Below are 26,310 nucleotides of genomic sequence, written 5' to 3'. Positions count from 1 at the left end.
AATTCCTCTCTCCTTTATTTCCTCATGATCCTCTCTTCAGACTGAGCGGCTGTAACCTCTCAGAGAGAAGCTTTGAAGCTCTGTCCTCAGTCCTCAGCTCCCAGTCCTCTAGTCTGAGACACCTTGACCTGAACACCAACAACCTGCAGGACTCAGGAGTGAAGCTGCTGTCTGCTGGACTGGAGAGTCCACACTGTAGACTGGAGACCCTCAGGTGAGTATCCATCCAGCTGTTTATCTGATGCCACTTGAACACAGCAGCAGGTGTTGACAGAGGGTTCCTGTGTGTTGTTGTGTGTGTTCAGTCTGTCAGGATGTCTGGTCACAGAGGAAGGCTGTGCTTCTCTGGCCTCAGCTCTGAGCTCCAACCCCTCCCATCTGAGAGAGCTGGACCTGAGCTACAACCATCCAGGAGCCTCAGGAGTGAAGCTGCTGTCTGCTGGACTGGAGGATCCAGACTGGAGACTGGACTCTCTCAGGTATGGAGAGGCTGCTGCAGCCACACACACACTGTCTGATAGAGGAGGAGGAGCTGGAACATTTTCTATGGCCCCGTTCACACCTGGTCACACCTGGTATTAACATCTGTCTCAGGTGATCCATGCATTGATGTTTTTTTTTTTTTTCATATTTCCTCCAACTATTTCTTTTTTTAAATTGAAAAATAGAGAAAAAAACAAATAACATACAACCCCTTCACACATCATTTGTTGAAAAGGAGTAAATAAATAAAATTACAAATTACACACATAAAACAAACAAACAAAGCAAAAGACAAACAAACAAACCCAAAAAAATAAAATAAACAAACAATAATAATAATTTAAAAAAACAAAAAAAACCTGTATGCTGTTTCATATGGTACAACAGAAATAAGCTACTAATTCATCTTTAGACGCAAAAACCACAACAACAACAACAACAGCAAAAACACTCCACCCTAAACAAAGTATATCCAATTAAATAAAGGTCCCCCAAACAAATACCAGTAAAGAGAAAAACATAATTCTGCACAAAGATAGGCTACACCTCCAAGCCATAATTTAAATAAAGCATAAATTAAAATATCCCAGGAATATAGGCAATAGCATTAGACCAAACAGCTAATGTCTCAAATTTTTGCACCATTAACTTTGGCTGTAGAGTTTTCCAACAGACAGATATCATAAAAAAATGCAACCCAGACTTTATTCATTACAATACTTGGTTCAAACCAACTTTTAAGAATAGTCTTTATTTGCAGCCGTTTAGGCAGCAAGAATGATTCGTTTCTGTGTGTATGGTAATAATAATAATCATAATAATAATATACTTTGTTTATATAGCACCTTTCAAAACAAATGTTACAAGGTACTGTACAACAAGGTAACAACAATTAAAATGACAACCAGAACAAGTAAATAAAATCAAATAAAATCAGGAAAGGCTTTCCGATAAAAATGAGTTTTGAGGAGTGATTTGGTAGTATGGTAGTATCACGTTTGGGTTGTAACCAAAAAGCCAAAGGGCTGGGCAAAATGGGAGATGTTTATCCAACAGATCTGACAGTGTCCCACAGTGTTTGAGTGACGTGGACCCAAAGAGTTTTAACTGTTGCACAATCCCAAAACATATGCATGTAGGTTCCGACTTTTGAATGAGGACACCTATCACAAAGATCGCTGGCAGTCAGTTTGAATCTAAACCTACGTTCGGGAGAGAAATAAACTCTATGAACAAATTTAAAATGAATTAGCTGGTGGGCAAGATTTTTGGACGAAAAAAAAACATAATTCCAAATCTTAGGCCAATTCAATTTGAAACCCAGCTCATGAAGGTCTCCGTCCCAGACCGATGTGATAGCTAAAGACTTAATATTATGTTTTAATAACCAGTCATAAAAAGAAGTAACAAACCCGGACTTTGAGGCAGAAAGAAGACGTTGTAGTATAGGGTGTGAGCCTAACGGGCGGTCCCATGGTACTCCGTATGTTTTTAGAGCCGTGCAGAGTCTGAGATAGAAAAACCAGGAGGAACCTGGCAGTGAGTACGACTCTTTGAGATCCTGAAAGGAACGGAGACCTTGTTGATTAAAAATGTCACTAAGAACATTTATGCCCTGATGAGCCCATTTGGGAAAGTGGAAAGGCATGGAATCAGTTAACAGATAATTATTATTCCATATAGGTGTTAAATCATGGAACCTACAATTACTACACTGCAAATATGTAAGTATTTGATACCAGACAGTCAGAGAATTTGATATAATAGACCCCACATGTAACCGTGTCGTCCTAATCTTTGCACCGCAAGATAACAGATCCTGCAGTCTAAAAGGGTGACATAAAGCATTCTCAAGAGTTCGCCATGGAACACAGGAGTTGCAAGTCGCCTAATACTTTGGGACGTGATAGGGTGGAAAAACTAATTAAAGGGCGCTTGCCTTTCCAAAGAAAATTTCTGCATATTGCCTCCAAGTCCTTAAAAAACTTACAAGGAGGTGAAAGAGGAAGCATGGAGAAAATAAAATTGATGCGGGGAAGAAAATTCATTTTATTAACTGAGATACGGCCATGAAGAGTCATATGCAAGGGAGACCATTTAGTTAAGTCACTATTAATTTTAGACAAGATTATGGTATTATTCATAATAAATAGAGCATTTTCTAAACAGATGTTCTCCTCTTCTTCTTCTTTCCTGGTGCATTGTGGGATATCTGGGCTGGTCAGCTCCATCTGTTGTGTCTTCATCTTCTTTGCTGTGACGTGTGTTTGTGCAGCTTGAGAGTCAGAGAGTGAAAGTGTGTGTCTCACACTGCAGTGACATCACATGGAGAAAAGACATGATGAAGTGTTTCCTCCTGGTCTCCTCCTGCTCTGTATCATCACTAGATAAAGACTCCAGCTCCTTCTTCTCTGTGCTCAGTGTTCATCCAGACATACCAGCCTCCATGTGAACACAGTGATAAAACAGTGTGTGTGTGAGAGCCATGTAATGTCCATGTGTGCATGTGTAGCAGTTGTGAAATGGTTGCTTATAGGCTGAAGGATGACAACACCATGGATCTGAGTTGGTTCATTTATTCTGCAAAGGCAGCACAGGGGCAGAGTCAGGAAACACACAGCTGCAGGTAGAAACAGTCTGCCTCCACAACAAGAGCAGCCAGAGTTTGTTCCTCTTTTGCTGCTCTTTACTGTATTGTATGTCACAATAAAAAATAAATGAATAAATAAATAAATAAATGGATAAATAAATAGTAATAATAATTTTAGAGAAAAGATACTCTCCTGAATAGAAACAAAAATAATCACATGAAATGAACATGTCTATAACCCACTTGTAAATAATAATCATTAGAAAAACAGAATAAAAATCACCATGAAATGATCAAATAAAAATATTCCATACTTTTCCTCTACACAAGGACAATAATAAAAAGTGAAATAATGTGTGCTCTAGTGACGTTTTTACAGCTCGGACCAGACTCAACTCTCATATATTTACCACAAACACATCTCAGAAATCACATTTCAAAGCATTTTTCAGACAAAAGGCACCTGCAAAGGCAGCACAGGGGCAGAGTCAGGAAACACACAGCTGCAGGTAGAAACAGTCTGCCTCCTACGACAGGCCACAAAACACACACACGGCAGACGTCACGTTAAACCCAAACTACAGCCGCTTTTTCACCGTAAAACACAATTAAAAACACGGCAACACATTAATAAAAGCTGTCGTTACTTTAGCGCACAGTTTCAACCGCATTACATGACAGTTTAAGTGCATATTTTACAGAGCAACGTGAGAGCTTCACAACACGTCTTACCACAACAAGAGCAGCCAGAGTTTTGCCGGGAGTTTGGTCCGACGTCGCCCACGTCCCCCTTAGTGTGTTACCCCAATATCGCTCCCCCTTGCTACAGGTGAAGATGGAACTTAGAAATAGAAGTGATATAAAACAAAGCAGGAAATTCTAACTTGTTTTAGATAGTGTTAGCATCGAGCAGGTTTTGAGAATGTTCACCATAATGAATGATAAAAATAAAGAAATAATGAGTATAATGAATGATCAGATGAATAAAACAAAGTAAAGATTGACCCAGCTACACATGCTGACAGAGAAGGTGCTGCTCTGACCCCCCTCCTCCTTTCAGGGTGGAGCCTGCTGGAGTCCCATGGTTGACACCAGGTCTGAGGAAGTGTAAGTCTGTTTTTACTTTGATTCATGGAAACAAAGCAGCACATTCAACCATCTTCACACTGTCACATCACTGACCTCATGAGTCTTCATCAAACTGTCAATAACTGATCACATGATCAATAACTGCAGCTGTGTCTTGTTCTCTCCATCAGATTCCTGTCCACTCACAATCGACACAAACACAGTGAACACAAAGATCAAACTGTCTGACAACAACAGGAAGGCGACACATGTGGAGGAGGATCAGTCATATCCTGATCATCCAGACAGATTTGACATCTATTATCAGCTGCTGTGTTCAACTGGTCTGACTGGTCGCTGCTACTGGGAGGTCGAGTGCAGAGGAGACGTTGAAATATCAGTGAGTTACAGAGGAATCAGAAGGAAAGGAACCAGTGAAGACTGTGGGTTTGGAAGGAACGATCAGTCCTGGAGTCTGAGCTGTGATGATGATGATGATGGTCGTTACAGTGTCTGTCACAATAACAGAGTGACACCTATCACCTCCTCCTCCTCCTCCTCCTCCTCCTCCTCCTCCTCCTCCTCCTCCTCCTCCTCCTCCTCCTCCTCTGTCTCTAACAGAGTAGCAGTGTATGTGGACTGTCCTGCTGGCTCTCTGTCCTTCTACAGAGTCTCCTCTGACTCACTGATCCACCTCTACACCTTCAACACCACCTTCACTCAACCTCTCTATCCTGGGTTTAGACTCTGGTTCAGGTCTGGTTCCTGGTTGAGTCTGTGTTGAGTGAAGCAGAGTCTCCTCCTGGTCTGGTTCCTGGTTGAGTCTGTGTTGAGTGAAGCAGAGTCTCCTCCTGTCACAGAAACCTTCTCACTGTTGAACAGACAGTTCAGTCTCTACATGTCTGTCTCTGTCTCTGTCTCTCACTCACGTTTTCACATTCATGGATTAAATCAGTTGATGTTTTAAACTCTTCTCAGTGATTCTTGTAAACTTCTTCCTCTTCCTTTAAAGATGGAAGCGTCGATTATTACAGGACAAAAACCACGGTGACTTTTACTCAGCTGCTGATGAAGGACGAGGCCTAATATCACCAAGCTAAAATGAATGAATGACAGTGGAACAGTAAGAAACAATGGACAATTTCACCTCAGGCTGTATGTTCTTAACATTTTAGGTCTAACAGAAGGAATCTGAAGGTTTCCAGTTTAATTTCTCCTGTTTTGCGGTAGTTATGGTCTGTCCCCGCATCGCCACGGCAACGATGAATGGGAGCGGATTGAAGTTCTGCTGCTTAGGCTGTTTCCATCCCTCAAAGCCACAGACAGCGTCAGATGGAGACTCAAACATGCAGCCAGAAGTTTATTTACTTGAAGCAAGTCCAGAGTTGATATTCCTGTGTTTCTGACACAAACGGGAGCTTCCCACTGCACCTGAACACACCGAGCGTCAACTTGGGTCTCGACTCCGCCAGACTTTGAATTAGATCTAGTTTTACAAACATGTCGGCTTGTTGAAGTAAATAAACTTCTGGCGCAAAACAGGAGACATTAAACTGAACATCTTCAGATTCCTTCTGTTAGACCTAAAATGTTAGGAACATACAGCCACGAGGTGAATTTGCCCGGAATTGTCCTTTAATGTTTTCCTCCACATGATGTTGAAGATGAAATGACAGTGACAGTAGTGACTCCTCCCTCCCACCGGAGCCCCACATATTTATTCTCTGGTGCCCCGACGTGGAGAAATGAAATAAAAACACAAAGAACAAACAGGAAAACAAACGACAAACTCACTGAACACTAACAACATCTGATCAGGATCAAATCAATCAATCAATTCAGGATCATCACATCTAAACTCAACACTAAACACGACCAATAAACATGTGACATCATCAGACTGTCCATCTAACCAGTCTGCAGCTCCATCCAGCTTCTCTCTGCATCCTCAGCTCAGAAACCGTCACTAGAGAGAGTCCAGCATCCGTCAGCAGAGGTGTGTGTGTGTGTGTGTGTGTGTGTGAGGGTCACCACGAACAACATCAATTAATAACTTTTATGATAAAAAATTATAATTTAGATATCAAGAATACGCTCTCAAAAATATATCAAATACTAGGAGACAGTGAAGAAACACAAGACCTAATTAGGACAAAGTGGAATCAAGATCAATCAAGTACAAATAGAAGACGACGATTGGAAAAATGCTTATAGCACAATACACAAAACAACAAGTTCTGGATATTGGAGGGAATTCTCATGGAAGGTATACACACGTTTTTTCATTACTCCAAACATACAGTCTAAATTCACAACATCCATTACCTCAGACTGTTGGCCAAATTGTGGGGAGCACCATGCGAACCACTCACATATTTTCTATTTTGTCCATCACTAAAACCTTTTTGGAAAAAAATGATGGAATCTTTCTTTTCAATTTTCCAGTTTAAAAAAACACTGGAACCAAAATGTATAGTTTTAGGAATAACACCAGCCGAACTTACAACAGAAGAAGACAAATATTTATACAGAATACTTAGAATAACAGCTTTGAAACAAATCACAAGAAATTGGCAAAAATCTATCTCACCTTCTTTTAACAACTGGAAATTAACTGTAAACAGTATTCTGGAAATGGAAAAAATTACATACAGAGTCAGAAAACAAGAACCAGAATGTCTGAAGAGATGGAATAAGTGGTTTGATTATATAAATAAATAAACGGATGTTTTCAGCTCTGAAGAAAGGTTTATTAGATTTCTGAAGAGAACAAATATGTATATGCAATTTTTGTTTCTATCTTATGCCCTTTTTTTTTCCCCAACTGTCTTTGTCCCACCCCCCCCCCTTTTATTATTAATATTCCCCTTAAAATTATATACATTTATTTTTTATTCTTTTTTTTTTTTTTTTTTTGAATCCATCTATTTTTCACTTTTTTCTTTGATGTTTTTCACACACACACACACACTAAAAAATGTTTTAAGAAATGTCATAAATGTTGCAGGAACGTGCCAGTGACTGATAAGATATGTGCTGGAATATGAACTTGAATTCTGCAATAAAGTATAAAAAAAAAAGAAAAGAAACCGTCACTAGAGAGAGAGGATCCATCTGCAGCGTTACACCTGGCCCGTCAGCAGAGGTGTGTGTGTGTGTGTGTGTGTGTGTGTGTGTGTGTGTGTGTGTGTGTGTGTGTGTGTGTGTGTGTGTGTGTGTGTGTGTGTGTGTGTGTGTGTGTGTGTGTGTGTGTGTGTGTGTGTGTGTGTGTACCTGAGCAGCTCACCTGTCGTACGGCGTGTCGATAGTGTTGCTGCATGGCCGTGTTGGGCAGCAGCCTGCAGCACCTCAGGAGATATGGATAGAGCTGCAGCGGGGTGTGGACCAGCTCTGCTCCAGCTAAAGGTGGCATCCCCTCCTCCTGTGGAGTCACAGACAGCAGCTCTGAGCTTCAGCAGCTTCACAGTCACAGTCAGGAAGAAGAAGAAGAGGAAGAAGCTCTCAGAGATGTAACACCTGCTCAGGTCTATACAGCTACTGTTAGCTAACACACTAACAACACTTTAACACACCAGCAAAACCATCAGTGAATGGAACAGACTTCCAGAGCACCTCAAAAACACCACTGCACTGCAAAAACTCTAAATCTTTCTGAGAATATTTGTCCTTTTTCTTGTCAAAATGTCTCATTTCTAGTCAAATCTAATCTCTTTCCATTTAAAATAAGACTCATCACCTAAAAATTAACTTGTTTTTAGATCATTTTCACTTGTTTCAAACTAATTTTCACTTGAAATAAGTAGGAAAATCTGCCAGTGAAAGCAAGTTTTTTGTGTTTGTAATAAGGAAGAAAAACTTGCTCCACTATCAGATTTTTCTACTTATTTCAAGTGAAAATCTGCTTGAAAGAAGTAAAAAAGTGTCTAAAACAAGCTACTTTTTAAGTAGAATGAGATTAGTTTTGACTAGAAATTTTTATCTGATGTAAAAACTGTAATTGAAATTGTTTTAACTGTAAAGCACTTTGGCTCAAGGTGCTATATAAATAAACTTGACCTTGACCTTGACCTAGAAATGACATTTTGACTAGAAATAAGAGAAATATTCTTGGTAAAATGTTTGAGTTTTTGCAGTGTGACTACCTCTGTTTTACTCGTAAGGTCAGAAACTGGATTGTGAGTCAGCAGCCGGGGAGCCCTGTACATAGGAGACCAGTAGGTACCAGTAGGGATGAGACCCTGGTGGGCAGCCTCGTCCAGAGGTGGTAGTAACACGCTACATTTACTCTGTTACATTTACTTGAGTAACTTTTTGGATAAATTGTACTTCTAAGAGTAGTTTCAATGCAGCATACTTGTTACTTTTACTTGAGTAGGCTATATAGTGCACACAAAGAGCTTATGGACAGTTCATAGATCTTTCAGAGATAGGCCTATGTAAGTTATTGTGGCTGAATTTGTATTAATTTATGTTACTTTGTAAAAAAAGGGGAAAAAAAGAAATTAATTTAGGCTTTTGTCTTAGTTGTTAAATGTTGTTCTTTGGCAATAACTGGATTTTTTCATTGCTATTATATTTTTGTGTATTTGATGAGGCCTACATTTACACGCTGATCATTAAAGGAACAAATCAGAGGTTACTCAGCAGTTACTCAGTACTTGAGTAAGTACTTTCTACTCTTTCTCCAGTAAATGTTTGAATGGCTACTTTTTACTTTTACTTGAGTAACATTATTCTAAAGTAACTCTACTCTTACTTGAGTAGAGTTTTTGGCTGCTCTACCCACCTCTGGCCTCGTCCCTACTGGGCATTCTCAACCTGACAACGCAGTGCCAGCATCAAACTGGAACTGCATTAGGTCACCTTGGTGGGTAGCTCCATCCCTGTGGAGCTCCACTCAGGTCCCTTCTCCTCTCCTACATATTATTTACACTGAACAATGAGCACTTTATGTGAAATCCTATGTACTTGAATGTATTTGATTTATTTTAAATACCCAGCACATCCCTGCACACGTTAGATAGGCACTCTACTTTATGAAATATCCTATGTACTTGAATAGCCTACTTATTTTAAATACTCACATCATTTTTTTTTTATTCAAAACTTTGTTTCACATTACAAAACATTTTTTCAAAATAATATGCAATATATAAAGCACATCTATATTATAATACACCAGGGGGAATTTACAAGTTTACAAAAAAAATGTTAAAGTTTTCACATATATTGACAGTCTTATTGCTTTCTGGTTGCTTCAAAATCTGATGGAGGTTATGTATTGTTTGAGCTCACCGCTAAGAGCAATAAAGGAGGGTTTTTTTTTTTTTAAATGAACTTACATTTCAGTTTAAACTCTGTTGTCTCCATCAGTGTCTCTCAGACGTCTTCTCCTCCTCCGGAGACTTTCCATAACAAACCGTAGTCGGATCATGGATGTGTTGAGTCGGATGTGTCGTCATCTGTTTGTCTGGTGTCATGTTTGCACCACACGGAGCGGTGTCGCCCCCTCGTGTCGCTTCATGGAGTCCTGCAGCGTCCTGGAGGAAACTGGAGATGAGTTCAGACACAGAGTCACTGACAAGCGGCGGACTGGAGATCGATATTATCATTAATGTTTTAACTCTTTATGGTTCAGTAGTAGAAATAAACAGCAGTAAAAACACCAGTCTCTCTACTCAGATAAAGAAGTCACCTCCCCTCCCCCACTTCCTGTTTAAACTTTACTTTCACTTTGACCCAGCGGTTGTGTGGCAGTTTGTTTCCCCGTGTGAAGGTAAGGTGAACAGTCTGAATGTTTTCCTCCTTAACACCTGTCGTTACCTGAGTTCTCTGCCCTTCAACTTGTGGTTGTGTTGTTGTTGTGTTATTATAATGTTACTGTAGCTGAGTCAGAGCTGTAACTGTAAAGTCTGGACCAACAGAACCGTGTCCTCCATGTTGTGTGGATGTTGTGGGTAGAACCGTGTCCTCCATGTTGTGTGGATGTTGTCGGGAGAAGCGCTGGAATAAGAGCAGAATCAGTTAGCTACTACGTCACTGATCAATACTGACAGTTTTCTTTATTGATGATTGATTTTCCAGAGTTGATCAATGTTCAGGTTCTTCACAGTAACTGAGTACATTTAGTGCAGTACAGCTGTGAGGTACTTGTACTCTCCTGGAGTATTTCCTTGTTGTGCTACTTCCTGCTTGTACTGCAGCTCATGTAGCTGACAGGTGAAGCTACTGGTCACTTTGCAGCTGCAGGTTGTAGATTAAAAACACCTGATGAGCTCAGAAACACATGATTAAAGATGGTTATTGGACACTAATCATCAATATTGTTGTGGAGAATCTTTTAGAGCTGCAACAGTTGTTCAATCAACATTTTTCAAGCAGAAATGTTCAGTTTTCAGCCTCAAAAACTGAAGATTTCCTTGTTTTCTCTGTTTGATTTGACTGTAAACTGAATATTTTTGTCTCTTTGATTGTTTCCGTGACAAAACGAGACTTTGAAGACGTGGCCTCAGACTGAGAGGAACTTGAACGCATCATTTGTCTGTATTTTGTGACATTTGATGGAGCAGACGATGAATGGATGGACAGAGACAATAAGTGTCAGTGGCAGCTGGAGAGTGTTTTTCTCTCTGTGAATTTCCAGTGTGAGTGAAATGAGTGAATGTTGTGATAGTGGAGCTGTGAGGTGAAATAAGTCTTGGCCCAGTTGTTGTGTGTGTAATAATCAGCTGTAGCTTGTTTGGTCCAGTGGTTTTCTACAGGGACGCTGTCCACACAGAGACTGTGTCACATCAACTCAGTGGATCTCAGTCCTTGTGTGTGTCAGTGGATGGAAACAGTGGTCCATGGATCATGTTGCTGGGCTGCAGCTTCATGACGCCATCTAGTGGACTGATAGTAGAAGTACAGCAGCTGATGGCAGCTTCCTCTTCCTCACTGCTGTGTGACTGCATTCAGCTGACACTGATATGAAGCAGAGGAGAAGAGCCAATCAGTGGAGGAGCAGCTGGAGACATGATGGACATGTGAGCTGCTGTGCAGATGAATGATGTGTGTTTCCTCTGCAGGTGAAGCTACAAAGTGTGTGTGAGCTGATGTGGATGTGAGCTCAGCAGCATGGATCAGTGTGAGGACAGAGAGGAGGGAGCCCCTCCCTCTAAGAAACTGTGTGTGAAACGTAAACACAGGACCAGAGGTCAAAGGTCAGATGAGCATCTCTAACTGTCCATGACTCAGATCACTGCTCCATCATTATTCACACTCAAAGCTCTGTGTGTGTTGTGTTCAAGGCCAAAGCAGCAGCACAAGACACAGTCTGCTGGACCTGGACCTGGACCTGGACCTGGATCCAGTGATGAGTCCGTTAGTAGCAACTCATCACTGGATCGTCCTATTAACTTCAGTGGTTCTGATGATGGAAGGTCAGAATGTAAAACAGTCAGAAATACTTTTCTCTCTAAAAGTCAGTTGTTGTGTTTATTAAAAGATTGAAGATATGTTTCATCAGTTTTTCTCCAACATGCACATTTATCAGTTGTGTTGTTGTTTCAGGATCCAGCAGCAGAGACCAGACTCTCCTGAACCCAGCTGTCTGTCTTTAAAGAGCAACATGTCAAAGGTTGATATCATTGACTTTAAAGGAGGACGTGGATCAGCTGATCAGATGTAAGATAAAAGCTACCTTTCAAGGCTGTTGTGTTTCTGTTGAACGTTCCTCCTGTGGAGTCACATTTCAATGATTCTCTTTCAAATCTGAGTTATAACGCAGACACACGTTGTCCAGCTGCAGTAAAGAGTCCCTGCTTGAACATCCACATGTTAATATTCAGTGATGCTCATGTAACCAATGTGAGTTGGCACAAGAAGGAAGGGAAGGATTCTGTAGTGTTCTCACACGTTTATTCGGCCCAAACCTGCGGGCGACAATTCAGATACCACAGTTGTCATCATCCGTCTGTTATATCTCGCCCCTCAGTCATTGTAAACAGAACTGTTGCACTTTTTTTCTGTATTATTTCCATTAATATTTCCAATGGAAATGACAAAACATAAGCTATCTGTCCTGAATAAATGCAAAACATGGGGTGTGTAGCTACTAAATGAACAGAGAGCGCCAAAACAAAAACACGCAGCATTTGCTACGTCTAAAACTTTAAAAAACAAACCTGCAGACGACAATTTAGATACCACACTTGTCGTCGTTCGTCGTTCACCCTCAGCCAATGTAAACATCACTGTGAGGGGAAGAAGGGAGGGGCTACAGAAGCCTGGAGGACTACGGGGGCTCAGGAGGAACAAAAAGAAAGCAAAATGTCCTCTCACAGGTAAAAGGAAAATACAACTATTTGACTAGGATAAAATTCAAAAACCAAATAAAACATAAATATAATAATAAATAATAAAGGTGCTTTAAAAAAAAAACTGTATTACACTCAGTGCAGCACAGAAGCAACAGGAAATATGTCAGCTCCATCTACTTAAACAGGAAGTAACCACTGGGTTAAAATCATCATTTAATTTGCACTAAATGTTGATGGTCTTGTTTCCACCTGGTAGAAGGAACATGGTGATGTCGGCTGCATCAAGTCGCCTCCTGGTGGCAGCTTTGAGGTGTGCAACAGGTTTAGTGGTTTTCTAGTGAGTTCAGAGTGACGTCAGACACAGAGAGCAGAGACAGAGGATCAGATCAGTTACAGGAGCTGAAGCAGAATCTCAGCAGCTGCTTTTTACAGGAGCAGACCAACAAACGTCTATAAATACTGAGACAGAGAACGAGCAAAATGCATGAAGAAACTAGAAACTTCAACTCATCTACAGAACAAAACACACAGATAAATGATGTTTTCTGATGTAAAAGAAATCTTCATCATAGTTTACAGCTTTTATCTACAGTAAAATAGAAACAAATCAAGGATTGTTATTTAAAGCAGAAGTAAGTGATATATTTGTGTTAATATAAGTCTTAAATAGTTATATCTTCCGACAGCAATCACTTACATAGAGTGTTTGGACCGAAACACGGGTCTGTCAGTCACTCTGCTCTGCTCTGACCCGAGGAGAAAACATTTATCGTATCCTACAGTTTTTATCCAATGAGGAGAGAGAACGGCATGCAGGGCTGTGTGTGCAGCCAAGGGACGCCGTGAATGTGGCGACGTAGGGACGAGGACTGTTATGGTGCGTTCAAGGAAACTCGTAACTCGTGTTTTTCCGACCTGTGAAGTCGTACCAGTTCGATCTGGTACGAGTTCACAGGTCAGAAGTTACGAGTGGCCGTTATAGTGACTTTCACCGGTAAAACAGGTCGGACAAACACGAGTGGGTTGCCTGGAACGCTACAAAGTCGTAAGTTGTGACTTGAAGCTGTAATTTACGATTTCAAAAGCCTGCCTGGAACGCAGCATTAGCGAAAACGACCGGATCGCTCACTTCTGCTTTAATTATGGGATATAATCCCCTATTAAATAGTTTGCTCAGACTGAAGATGTGCAGCACTTGATGAAAATCTTAAAAATAAGTTTCTTTGGAAAAACATTCTGTTGAAAACCTAAAACTGTTAAACATGAGTTGTGTTGTTGTGGAAGAGAGTCCAACCTCTCTCAAGGAGTTGGGTTCCAGAGCCCAGGCTGTGCGTGGAGGTGAGCCCGACTATCTCTAGCCGATACCTCTCAGCCTCCCGCACGAGCTCAGGCTCTTTCCCCCCCAGCGAGGTGACATTCCATGTCCCTAAAGCCAGAGTCGTTGTCCGGGGATTGGGTCGCCGGGGCCCCCGCCCACGGCTGCCACCCAAATCACACGGCACCGGCCCCTTCTGAACCCTCCCGCGGGTGGTGAGCCTACGGAAAGGCGGGCCCACGTCGCTCCTTCGGGCTGCGCCCGGCCGGGTCCCGTGGGCCAAGACCCGGCCACCAGACGCTCGCCTGCGAGCCCCGACCCCAGGCCTGGCTCCAGGGTGGGGCCCCCCGGTTGTTGTTTCAGGATCCAGCAGCAGAGACCAGACTCTCCTGAACCCAGCTGTCTGTCTTTAAAGAGCGACATGTCAAAGGGAGGGTTCATTAACTTTAAAGGAGGAGGTGGATCAGCTGATCAGATGTAAGAGACAAAACTACATTTAATTTAACATTTTTGACTTTCTGTTGAACGTTCTTCCTGTGGAGTCACATTTCCATGATTCTCATTAAAACTGAGTTATAACTCAGACACACGTTCAGTGAATGACTGACAGCATCCCATGCGTCTTTTTTTCTGTTATTGCATCCACTGCTGACGCTACTAAATATCACAGCTGATTTTTGTTTGGGCATTTTAACTTTCTTTCTCAACTCACCTTCTCTGGCATTCTGGATTTAACAACACGTTCATGAATCTGACGTAGAGTTTGCATGTTCTCCCCGTGCATGTGTGGGTTCTCTCCAGCTTCCTCCCACAGACCAAAGACATGCAGGTGAACTGGTGACTCTAAATTGCCCATAGGTGTGAATGTGTGTGTATGTTGGCCCTGTGATAGACTGGTGACCTGTCCAGGGTGAACCCCGCCTCCTGCCCAAAGTCAGCTGAGAAAGGCTCCAGCTCACCCTCCACCCTAGTGAGGATGAGCTGTATAGAAGATGAATGAACTTAAAGAGATATTGGTGAATGAGGCCCATTGTTACAAAATGTAGGAAAAGGAACTCATTCACATTTGTAACCCTTAAAATAACTTTGCAGAGAATTCTTTTGAAAACCTAAAACTGTTAAACATGAGTTGTGTTGTTGTTTCAGGATCCAGCAGCAGAGACCAGACTCTCCTGAACGCTGCTGTCTGTCTTTAAAGAGCAACGACTCAAAGGACTTGATCTTTAACTTTAAAGGCGGACGTGGATCAGCTGATCAGATGTAAGCTGTAACTGACGGTCAGACTCAGGTTATTGTAGAAAAGAACCAGTTTGTACGATGTGTTGTTGGACCAGGTCTGAAACCAAAGTGTCTCTGTCTGTTGTGAACGTCCTCAGGGGACATATAAAGTCCATCTTGTATTATCTCTCTGTCCTGATGTTGACTTGACACTGATTCCTCCACAGAGTGGACCAGGAGAGCTCAGAGGTTCCCAGTGGTCAGTCTGCCCAGCAGCATCAAACACACCTGGACTCCATATTTATGGTGAGGACATGTCCAACAGCTGCTGTTACATCTGTTGTGTTCACCATCATCTCCATGCTGCACTTTGACACCAGTGGATTGTCAGTCTGTCCAACATGGATCTGATGTTTGGCTCCATGGTTTTAGTTTGATGCTGTCACTCATAGAGTTTCTGTTCCAGCTGCTGGAGGAGAACATGGTCACTTTTGTCAAGAACGAGCTGAAGAAGATCCATAAGGCTCTGAGTCCAGATTACCCAGAATGCTCAGGGAGTCAGAGGGAGGATGAGGAGGTGTTGGATGGTGAGGATGAAGAGCAGAGGAGGAGCAGCAGAGAGGCATTAGTGAAGATCACAGTGAACTTCCTGAGGAGGATGAAGCAGGAGGAGCTGACTGAGCGTCTGCAGAGCAGTAAGAGGATTTCTCTAAAGATTCAACATGATGAACAAATGAGACGTTCACTGACATGGAGGGAAACATGTTCATATAGTCACTATTTAGAGGATTTAAATGTTATATTTTCTTTATGAATTTTACTGTGTTTTTGTTTATTCAGGAAGTCCTGGTCCAGTTTGTGGACGTAAACTCAAATCTGTCCTGAAGAAGAAGTTCCAGTGTGTGTTTGAGGGGATCTCTAAAGCAGGAAACCCAACCCTTCTGAACCAGATCTACACAGAGCTCTACATCACAGAGGGAGGGGCTGGAGGGGTCAATGATGAACATGAGGTCAGACAGATTGAAACAGCGTCCAGGAAACCAGACAGACCAGAAACAACCATCAGACAAGAAGACATCTTTAAAGCCCCACCTGGAAGAGACCGACCAATCAGAAGAGTGATGACAAAGGGAGTGGCTGGCATTGGGAAAACAGTCTTAACACAGAAGTTCACTCTGGACTGGGCTGAAGACAAAACCAACCAGGACATACACTTCACATTTCCCTTCACCTTCAGAGAGCTGAATGTGCTGAAAGAGAAAAAGTTCAGCTTGGTGGAACTTGTTCATCACTTCTTCTCTGAAACCAAAGAAGCAGGAATCTGCAGGTTTGATCAGTTCCAGGTGGTCTTCATCTTTGACGGTCTGGACGAGTGTCGACTTCTTCTGGACTTCCACAACACTGAGATCCTGACTGATGTGACAGAGTCCACCTCAGTAAACGTGCTGCTGACCAACCTCATCAGGGGGAACCTGCTTCCCTCTGCTCGCCTCTGGATAACCACACGACCTGCAGCAGCCAATCAGATCCCTCCTTACTGTGTTGACATGGTGACAGAGGTCAGAGGGTTCACTGACCTAATGAAGGAGGAGTACTTCAGGAAGAGGTTCAGAGATGAGCAGCAGGCCAGAAAGATCATCTCCCACATCAAGACATCACGAAGCCTCCACATCATGTGCCACATCCCAGTCTTCTGCTGGATCACTGCTACAGTTCTGGAGGAGCTGTTGAAGACCAGAGAGGGAGGAGAGCTGCCCAAGACCCTGACTGAGATGTACATCCACTTCCTGGTGGTTCATCTAAAACTGAAGAAGGTCAAGTATGATGGAGGAGCTGAGACAGATCCACACTGGAGTCCAGAGAGCAGGAAGATGATTGAGACTCTGGGAAAACTGGCTTTTGAGCAGCTGCAGAAAGGAAACCTGATCTTCTATGAATCAGACCTGACAGAGTGTGGCATCGATATCAGAGCAGCCTCAGTGTACTCAGGAGTGTTCACACAGATCTTTAAAGAGGAGAGAGGCCTGTACCAGGACAAGGTGTTCTGCTTCGTCCATCTGAGTGTTCAGGAGTTTCTGGCTGCTCTTCATGTCCATCTGACCTTCATCAACTCTGGACTCAACCTGATGCCACAACAACAAACAACTTCCAAGAAGACTGAAACAACAGGAGTCAAATCTGCAGAGACAAACTTCTACCAGAGCGCTGTGGACGAGGCCTTACAGAGTCCAAATGGACACCTGGACTTGTTCCTCCGCTTCCTCCTGGGTCTTTCACTGAAGACCAATCAGAATCTCCTACGAGGTCTGATGACACAGACAGGAAGTGACTCACAGTCCAAACAGGAAACAGTCCAGTACGTCAAGAAGAAGATTGAAGAGACTCCCTCTGCAGAGAAAAGCATCAACCTGTTCCACTGTCTGAATGAACTGAATGATCGTTCTCTAGTGGAGCAGATCCAACAGTCCCTGAGATCAGGACGTCTCTCCACAGATGAACTGTCTCCTGCTCAATGGTCGGCTCTGGTCTTCATCTTACTGTCATCAGAAGAAGATCTGGACGAGTTTGACCTGAAGAAATACTCTGCTTCAGAGGAGGCTCTTCTGAGGCTGCTGCCAGTGGTCAAAGGCAAAGCCTCCAACAAAGCTCTGTAAGTGTAGAGAAAGTTGGATATATTCATCATTATATAAAAACACTTCTGTCTTTTCAACAGGACAGATATTTAATTCCTTTCTTATTTAATTCCTCATGATCATCTCTTCAGACTGAGCGGCTGTAACCTCGCAGAGAGAAGCTGTGAAGCTCTGTCCTCAGTCCTCAGCTCCCAGTCCTCTAGTCTGAGACACCTGGACCTGAGTAGCAACAACCTGCAGGACTCGGGAGTGAAGCTGCTGTCTGGTGGACTGGAGAGTCCACACTGTAGACTGGAGACTCTCAGGTGAGGATCCATCCAGCTGTTTATCTGATGCCACTTGAACACAGCAGCAGGTGTTGACAGAGAGTTCCTGTGTGTTGTTGTGTGTGTTCAGTCTGTCAGGATGTCTGGTCACAAAGAGAGGCTGTGCTTCTCTGGCTTCAGCTCTGAGCTCCAACCCCTCCCATCTGAGAGAGCTGGACATGAGCTACAACCATCCAGGAGCCTCAGGAGTGAAGCTGCTGTCTGCTGGACTGGAGGATCCAGACTGGAGACTGGAGACTCTCAGGTGAGGATCCATCCAGCTGTTTATCTGATGCCACTTGAACACAGCAGCAGGTGTTGACAGAGGGTTCCTGTGTGTGTTCAGTCTGTCAGGATGTCTGGTCACAGAGGAAGGCTGTGCTTCATTGGACATGTTCATGTTTTTAGTGAACGTTGAACTGAATGAATCAGTTTATAAATGATGAACCTGAGCAGCGTTCACTGTCACCAGAGTGAACACTGCTCAGGTTTTATGACAGTTTTACCTGGTTTTTCACTTTCAGCAGAATATGACTCATTGTTTAAGTGGTAAAATATTTTCTCAGTCTAAACATTGTTTTTGTATTTTAGTTCATTAATTCATATAGTTTGTTAGTGGCAGTGATTAGAGGCTGGCGATGGAGGTAGAAGGAGGTTCTACTAAAAAACAACAGCTGATTATTTATTTAAAGGGCCCATATTATGCAAAATCCACTTTCTACTGGTTTTGTAGGTCCTATGTGTTCCTGTGGCCTTTCTATGACGCCTGGAGGGGAAAAAAGTCTGTTCACTCCCTAAATTGATTGCTACACTTTTTTGAGATAGTGTCTCCAAACGGGGGAATTGGAAGTGCTGTGCAGCTTGATGTCACGAAGCACCGAACTCACGTGATTCCACGTCCCGGTACTTCCTTATCCTCTTCCTTATTCTGTCCGTCATTTGACATAAAGCGGTGCGGGAGGAGTGGTCGGTACCGCGGTCGCCAGATGATCATTTTGAATCATTGACTGAAAAAACAGCCGTCCGTCATTACAAATGAAATCGCGGACCGGAGAATATTGCAATGGTACCATCACAGTCACAGTTTATAATCAAATCTATTTATACAAACTAGAACATGTTGAGTAAGAAACACTGTAAACTCTCAGGTTTGTGTTGAAATGTTGTGTATTTATGATTCTAACCTGTTATTTCCTTCATATTGAGTATGTGAGTGTTTTTCTTTGAATTCCTCTTCAGACTGAGTGGCTGTAACCTCTCAGAGAGAAGCTGTGAAGCTCTGTCCTCAGTCCTCAGCTCCCAGTCCTCTAGTCTGAGACACCTGGACCTGAGTAACAACAACCTGCAGGACTCAGGAGTGAAGCTGCTGTCTGGTGGACTGGAGAGTCCACACTGTAGACTGGAGACTCTCAGGTGAGGATCCATCCAGCTGTTTATCTGATGCCACTTGAACACAGCAGCAGGTGTTGACAGAGGGTTCCTGTGTGTTGTTGTGTGTGTTCAGTCTGTCAGGATGTCTGGTCACAGAGGAAGGCTGTGCTTCTCTGGCCTCAGCTCTGAGCTCCAACCCCTCCCATCTGAGAGAGCTGGACCTGAGCTACAACCATCCAGGAGCCTCAGGAGTGGAGCTGCTGTCTGCTGGACTGGAGAATCCAGACTGGAGACTGGACTCTCTCAGGTATGGAGAGGCTGCTGCAGCCACACACACTGTCTGATAGAGGAGGAGGAGCTGGAACATTTTCTATGGCCCCGTTCACACCTGGTCACACCTGGTATTAACATCTGTCTCAGGTGATCCATGCATTGATGACATCAGATGCCATCACTCAGACCATATCCAGAGGTGGTGTAGGCCACAGTGAAGCTCCGCCCACTCCACTGACGTCCTCTGTCTCAGTCTGACTCGTCCCAACACAGTTTATACTGAAGCCAAAATCTCACAGAGTGTTTCAAACATGAGCTGTGCAGCTTTCATCAGTCACAGTGATGAAATACTGGGATCAGGAGTTTCTCCTCATGATGACTTCAGTGTCTCATCATGACTCACTGTGTCATATTCAGGAGAAGAGATGTCAGTGATGAAAGCAGCTGTTAGCAGCTGTGCTCTGAGTCTCTCCAGATGTTTGCATCAGACTTTATTTCAGAGTGTATCAGGAAACATTTCAGCTGCAGCTGGTTGAACTCAGTGGCGTCATTTCAGTTTTAGACAAGGTATGGCAAGGACCAACCCCTCACAGGGGATTCCGGGGGGGGTTAAATCCCCCGGCCGAAAATTTGTGCGCATTGTAAATTGAAATGTAGCAATCTGGTGTGATTTGAGAGCAAAATCATGAAGCTTTCTCAATTATCACAATGCTACTGTATCGATTGGATGATACTCACAATACCCCACACAAGGGTTCACAATATAATTATTAGTTATCTTTTGGAAAATAAATCATTAGTGGTTTTTACTTATTCTCAATTTCCATGTGTTTTCCATGAGTGGATAATTGGTCAAACAGTTTCCAGGTTTTCCAGGACGCGTGGGAACCCTGACTCACCTTCTACAAAGATTTTTAACAAGTATTTTCTTGTTAAAATCCATTTGTAAATAATCTCTGAAGACAAATGAATAGGCTATTTGAAGTTTATCCACTGCGTAAAAGGTGTCTGTATCCTGTCTTAATTGCCATTTCTTTTGTGTCAACAAATTATTGCCAACGTGAGTTTATTCACTGCTAATCTACAGTACATGTTTCTACAGTAAGAACAGCAAAGTTTAACAGCAAAATCAGAATAAATTTAATCTGGAAACAAATTGAAATTTTCACAAGTTGAATGAGTGATTCCTCCTGTTGCTGCTGTGATTCACTACATTCAGGTAGCCTAATGTTAGACAGGCTTGCTTGGGACTTGTTTGTCTCAATTAGAAGTTTTTGTGATTTGTGACAAGATAAACAGCCTCCACACTCCACAGACAGTTGTCATTAACAAGATGACTGCAACAGCTTCAGTGTTTCTCAAATAAGAGCTTTCATTTTGTGCTCTAAGTAGCTAGTGTTAGCCAAACAAGCACTGAAATATGACTCATATTTAAGCATGTGGAATAAGTGGTAGGCTAAGTTGTTAGCAGGCACCAAGTCATGTTGATGGCTTTATAACTCACCAAGGTTCGCGCGCTCCACATTCACGTCTGCAGCACATGGAGTTATACAGTATGAGTTACATCTATGATGCAGCGGCGTGCACTCGTACACGCGCTCTCACAGACACAGCGCACGGCGCGAGGCAGCTCCGCCCCTCAGTGAGACAGAGAGAGAGGAGCAGAGAGGAGCAGGAGCGACAGCATGGTGTTCAGTGAGAAAGAGGCAACACTATCGCAAATCCGTCAGAGAGAATTTTTTCGTAGCTACTCACAAAATCTACACCTGCTCCTGACTGTGTGTAGTGCTTGTGTAAATGTTGGAATGCACAGAAATGTTGTTTGTCACTGTTGGAAATTACAATTTTAAATCGTATTACTCTTTCTGATGTTGAAACACGTCATTTAAACATGACAAACGATTAGAAATACTTAGAGAGAGACGTTTTAGGGATCGGTTACACACACACATCAAAGCTCCATCTAATGATGATAATAATAATCTGACATAAAACCTGATTCCATAAATGTGCAGCTGATATGCAATGCAGAGTGTGTGTTGCTACATGCTGCTACACGCTCGGTGGACGTACACTTCATCCAGTCGGCACCGGTTTGGATGGAGCTGTGACAGACGGCTGGTGCTTCTGTAACAATATGACCTGCCTATACAACTTCATGTGTTGGTACAACCATGCTCCTCTACAGCTGAGGCTGTGAAGAGCCTCCTCCTCCCGTGGCTGCTGTAGCTCTGTAGTTGTGTGTATTTTTTTTTCCATGTTATGGAACTATTCTGGCTTTACTTATTAAATGGTTCTTTTTTTATTCTAAGTATATTTTTGGTAGGGCTGGGACTCGATTAAAAAAAATAATCGAATTAATCAGAGGCTTTGTAATTAATTAATCGCAATTAATCGCATTTTAATCGCATATAAATATTTGACCTGAGAACAGTGAGAAGCATTTTTTTTCACATGGATTTTAGTATAACATTGAATGACTGAATACATAAGCTTAAGCATTCAAGGTGGTACTTAACCAAGACCAACAGACTAGGGATGCAAATTATCGATTAATTCCTTAATCGATATTTGATACATACAGATTAAATGGTCTTTCCTTCCAATACACTATGATGATTACTGTAGTATTTAACTAGGCTACTTAAATCACAGTAGCATAAACTGATTTGTTGAACTCAGCCTGATGTAAACATTAATAAAACTCAGTAACCAATCACACAGGCAGCTCCATGTTGTCCCTGTGTGATGTTCAGGGACAGGTCAGGACAGTCTGAAGACAGACAGCTCTGAGGGTGAAGTCCTATCATAATGAGATGAGCTGCACCTGTGACAGTGACAGGTCATAGATATTGCGCTGCAGCTGAGCAATTAGCGCGATATAGCGCATTTAGCGTGCGCCCGTGTCTGTGTATCTATGTGCAGGCAGAGATCAGAGATGGTGTTTTAAATAACCATGCTAGCGTTTCACCAGCTCTCATCTCTGCCAGTCAGCCTCTCAAACTGCCGCCTCTCTCGCGTGCGGGCGCACCGCACATAGACACACGTGAGAAAAAAAAAAAAAAAAAAAAAAAAATTTTATAAGTGCGATTAAATGCGTTAATTTTTTTGTAGTTAATTAATCGTAATTAATGCGTTAAAGTCCCGGCCCTAATTTTTGGGATTTTTTCCTTTATTTGATAGTACACAGTAGGGCTGTCAACGAATGGCAGAAATGAGGTTAGAATATTACCTCTTTAAAAAAAATCAATACAAAGAGATGGACTTTTATAGCGGTAGCCTGTATTTACTATTATCAGCGCATGTCAAACAGGTTTGGAACAGTTTACATCACACAAAACAAACGGCTACACAATGCAAATCAGCAACGACATATTAATAGGCCTACGTGAAAAAAGACCGCGTTTTACTCGACCTTTATCAATTCATGTCAAACAAGTTTTGTGATGACGCGAGCAAACAGCTCGCTCAGGAAACGGTATAAGAGCCAGCATGTTTTATTCCCACATCCCAGTAATGATCCTTATAACGCGGATCAAGTTCAGTCACGATGAAGCAGAGGATCATCATCATCACAGCTCTCAGTGAATGGCACAATTTTTTAAATGCACGATTAACTCAGAGAAGCTGCTTCTCTCCAGACGTGATCACACAGACAGGTGTGTGTGTGTGTGTGTGTCTGTGTGAGTTACTACGGTTACCGCGGCGCTCCCGTCCCCCAGATATTTCTGCAGCTGGATTGACATGATCCGGTCTGAGACATGAGACTCGCATTTGTAGGAGGAAGTTGTAGTTGAAGATAATTAAAAAATAAATTATTAATATTCGAATATCATATTTTCATATTCGAATTTCATTTTAATCACTCACTGATTCTTGAGAGTCGGGACAAAACATGTCCCACATAGAAAAGTCTTATTTATATCAAAAAATAAAGAAATAGATAATGATTGACATACTCATAAAGTTAGATCTAAATGAATTGTGAATACTGATGTTATGTTTTAGCATAGATAATTCCTTTTTTGGGGGATATTTGTTTAATTATATGACCAGTGGTCAGACGGCCCATGTTATTTCTCTTGTCCTCAGCAATAGGTCACAATATTCACCAGCCCCCAAAAAACTTTAAAAACCTCTACAATTGTGAAAACATTTATATCAAATCAAAGATAAGGGTTATAAATGTATAAAACAATGCATCAACATGCATGAACATCTAAAAATATTTTCCACAGAAATCTGCCCATCAAAGTTGTGTCCTCTGTTTCCGTCAACTCCGTCAGATTTTTCCATAAACCTCATTAAATCAGGCAATAGCATGGCCAGCTATCCCCTGAGGATCCCTTTTCATTCTCCTGGCTGTGGTGAATGCATCAATACCACACATGGTCTGTTAAAGTTGACATGTTTTGATATTTTAGATGAACAATGTCAATTTTCCTATGGTCACAGCCGGAGCATGTCAACACCATCTCTCCCTTATGAACCATAGTGGACTCAATGAAAGTATTTTATTGAGATAATGGAGACAGCTAGCAATAGCCAAAAAACTAGCTAGCTAGCTGCAGGGCTTTTTTCTGCAGAAGGAAAAAAACATGCCATTTCATCAACTCCGTCAGAGTCAACTCCGTCAGGTTTTATGTCTGACGGAGTTGACATGTAAGCTGACGGAGTTGACAAATCCACCAATAACTGCTTAAATGTGCTAATATTATACTATTTTCAAATATAGTAAAGGAATAGAATGTTATTTTATCTCCACATTAAAGCAGAAGTAAGTGATATATTTGTGTTAACTCATTGAGTGCCGCGCTCCTTTCCAAAGTTTTAGTCAAGTGTACCGGCAATTTAGACCATTTTTGACTTTTTATGTAGAGCCACAGTGTATTCTATATTATTGCCACCAACACCTACTGTGGCTCAATTGAAAGGTTTAACTTAATGCTTCAAGTGGCCACAAACCGTTTGTTTCTACGTGCCTCCGTTCCTGAGAAAAGTCAAGCTAAACATGGCTGGGTTTCACCAAAATCCCTCCTTTTTTTCTAGAAAAGGAGATAGAGCGTCTTTCATGAAAGCTGCTCTGTTTGTGTCTGTCGCTCTTCTGACACTCGCATTTCTGGATCAAAGGGCTCGTATAAGATAAATATATACAACAATGGTTGTTCTATTCACAAAACCACCAGCGGGGGCGGGGGGGCGCCACTAAACAACAATAACACAGACGCACCGTGCCGTGTCACAGCTTCTCCCAGCGGAGCGTGAGGGTCTGTCGGCCACCGCGGCTCGGGAAGACCGGTCCCACCGGTGGTCGCGGTCCTTCTGTGGTTCGGGTCGGTGATGCCGGTCTGCTTTGGCCCAGAGACCATCAGATTTTACCGCGGGAGGACTTTGGGGAGGACACGGTGTTGCTCCAGCTGAAGACCGGGCGGACTGTCGGCTGAGAGCTTCCTGTTTCTGCTCCGAGCAGCTCGAGCAGCTGGAGCAGCAGCGCGGGTGAGAGCAGAGCAGCTGCTGCATCTGCATGCAGAACTCGTTTGCAGAAGCCGAGTTATGATAAAAACTTCCAGATCATGAGCTGTCATGTGAATTTGATCGTCATCTATTTCAGTTCTCCTCGTCGTAGAGTCCCCAAATTTACATATAATGTGTATTAAAGTGTCTATTTTCATAATTAAAAAAAAAAGCAAAAAACGTAAAATTACGTTTTTGGCACTCAACGCATGGGAACGAAAAACGAGAAATTACGTGGTTGGCACTCAATGAGTTAATATAAGTCTTAAATAGTTATATCTTCCGACAGCAATCACTTACATAGAGTGTTTGGTCTGAAACACGGGTCTGTCAGTCCCTCTGCTCTGCTCTGAGCCGAAGAGAAAACATTTATCGTATCCTACAGTTTTTATCCAATGAGGAGAGAGAACGGCATGCAGGGCTGTGTGTGCAGCCAAGGGACGCCGTGAATGTGGTGACGTAGGGACGAGGACTGTTATGGTGCGTTCAAGGAAACTCGTATTTTTCCGACCGTGAAGTCGTACCAGTTCGATCTGGTACGAGTTCACGGGTCAGAAGTTACGAGTGGCCGTTATAGTGACTTTCACCGGTAAAACAGGTCGGAAAAACACGAGTGGGTTGCCTGGAACGCTACAAAGTCGTAAGTTGTGACTTGAGGCTGTAATTTACGATTTCAAAAGCCTGCCTGGAACGCAGCATTAGCGAAAACGACCGGACCACTTACTTCTGCTTTAAATGTGCTAATATTATACAGTAATAAAAAATAAAACAGCAGTGAGTGAGTGGGGGGAGAGGAAAGGGGAGGGGCTAATTGAGCATGAGTGAAGTGAGAGAAGAGCGGTGTTGTACAGCCAGTCGGTCACTCTGTAAATGCCTGGAGTTGTACAGAAGAGAAACTGAAACTTAAGAATCGATCTCATCACACAAGTATCAATCAATACCCAATACCAACGTTAGTATCGATACTATCGATATTTTAAATCGATCCGACGTGTGTTAGCACTTTTCTACATGTTTGATTTATTGATTGATGTAAAATGTTAAAGGTACAGTGTGTAGTTTTCACTATTGAAAATATACACACTTCATATAGAGCAGGGAAGAAGTTCAGTGTTGCTTTTTCAAATCAGTTTACTTGGACCATCAGACCAAAAGTGCACCTGTGGTAATTTTGTCTTGATATATTTTAAGACATGATCCATAGGATATGTGTCCAGAATGCCACAGCATCCAGTCTCTT

General features: G+C 42.4%; 1 protein-coding gene across 1 annotated transcript in view; it reads left to right on the top strand.

Moving 5' to 3' along the window:
* Window positions 1–26,310, top strand: part of LOC310995730 (uncharacterized protein) — a gene marked incomplete at its 5' end in the record, with an annotated part of 123,623 nt that overhangs the window by 5,799 nt on the left and 91,514 nt on the right. The window contains 10 exon segments of the mRNA XM_083984853.1: window positions 41–214; window positions 306–479; window positions 4,134–4,180; window positions 4,333–4,897; window positions 9,899–9,917; window positions 15,209–15,280; window positions 15,441–15,669; window positions 15,815–17,624; window positions 17,739–17,912; window positions 19,152–19,325. Coding sequence (XP_083840979.1) covers window positions 41–214; window positions 306–479; window positions 4,134–4,180; window positions 4,333–4,897; window positions 9,899–9,917; window positions 15,209–15,280; window positions 15,441–15,669; window positions 15,815–17,624; window positions 17,739–17,912; window positions 19,152–19,325 — 3,438 coding nt within the window.

Source organism: Trachurus trachurus, assembly GCF_905171665.1.
Source record: "Trachurus trachurus genome assembly, chromosome: 13".
NCBI lineage: Eukaryota > Metazoa > Chordata > Actinopteri > Carangiformes > Carangidae > Trachurus > Trachurus trachurus.
This window is presented reverse-complemented; position numbering and strand designations above follow the sequence as displayed.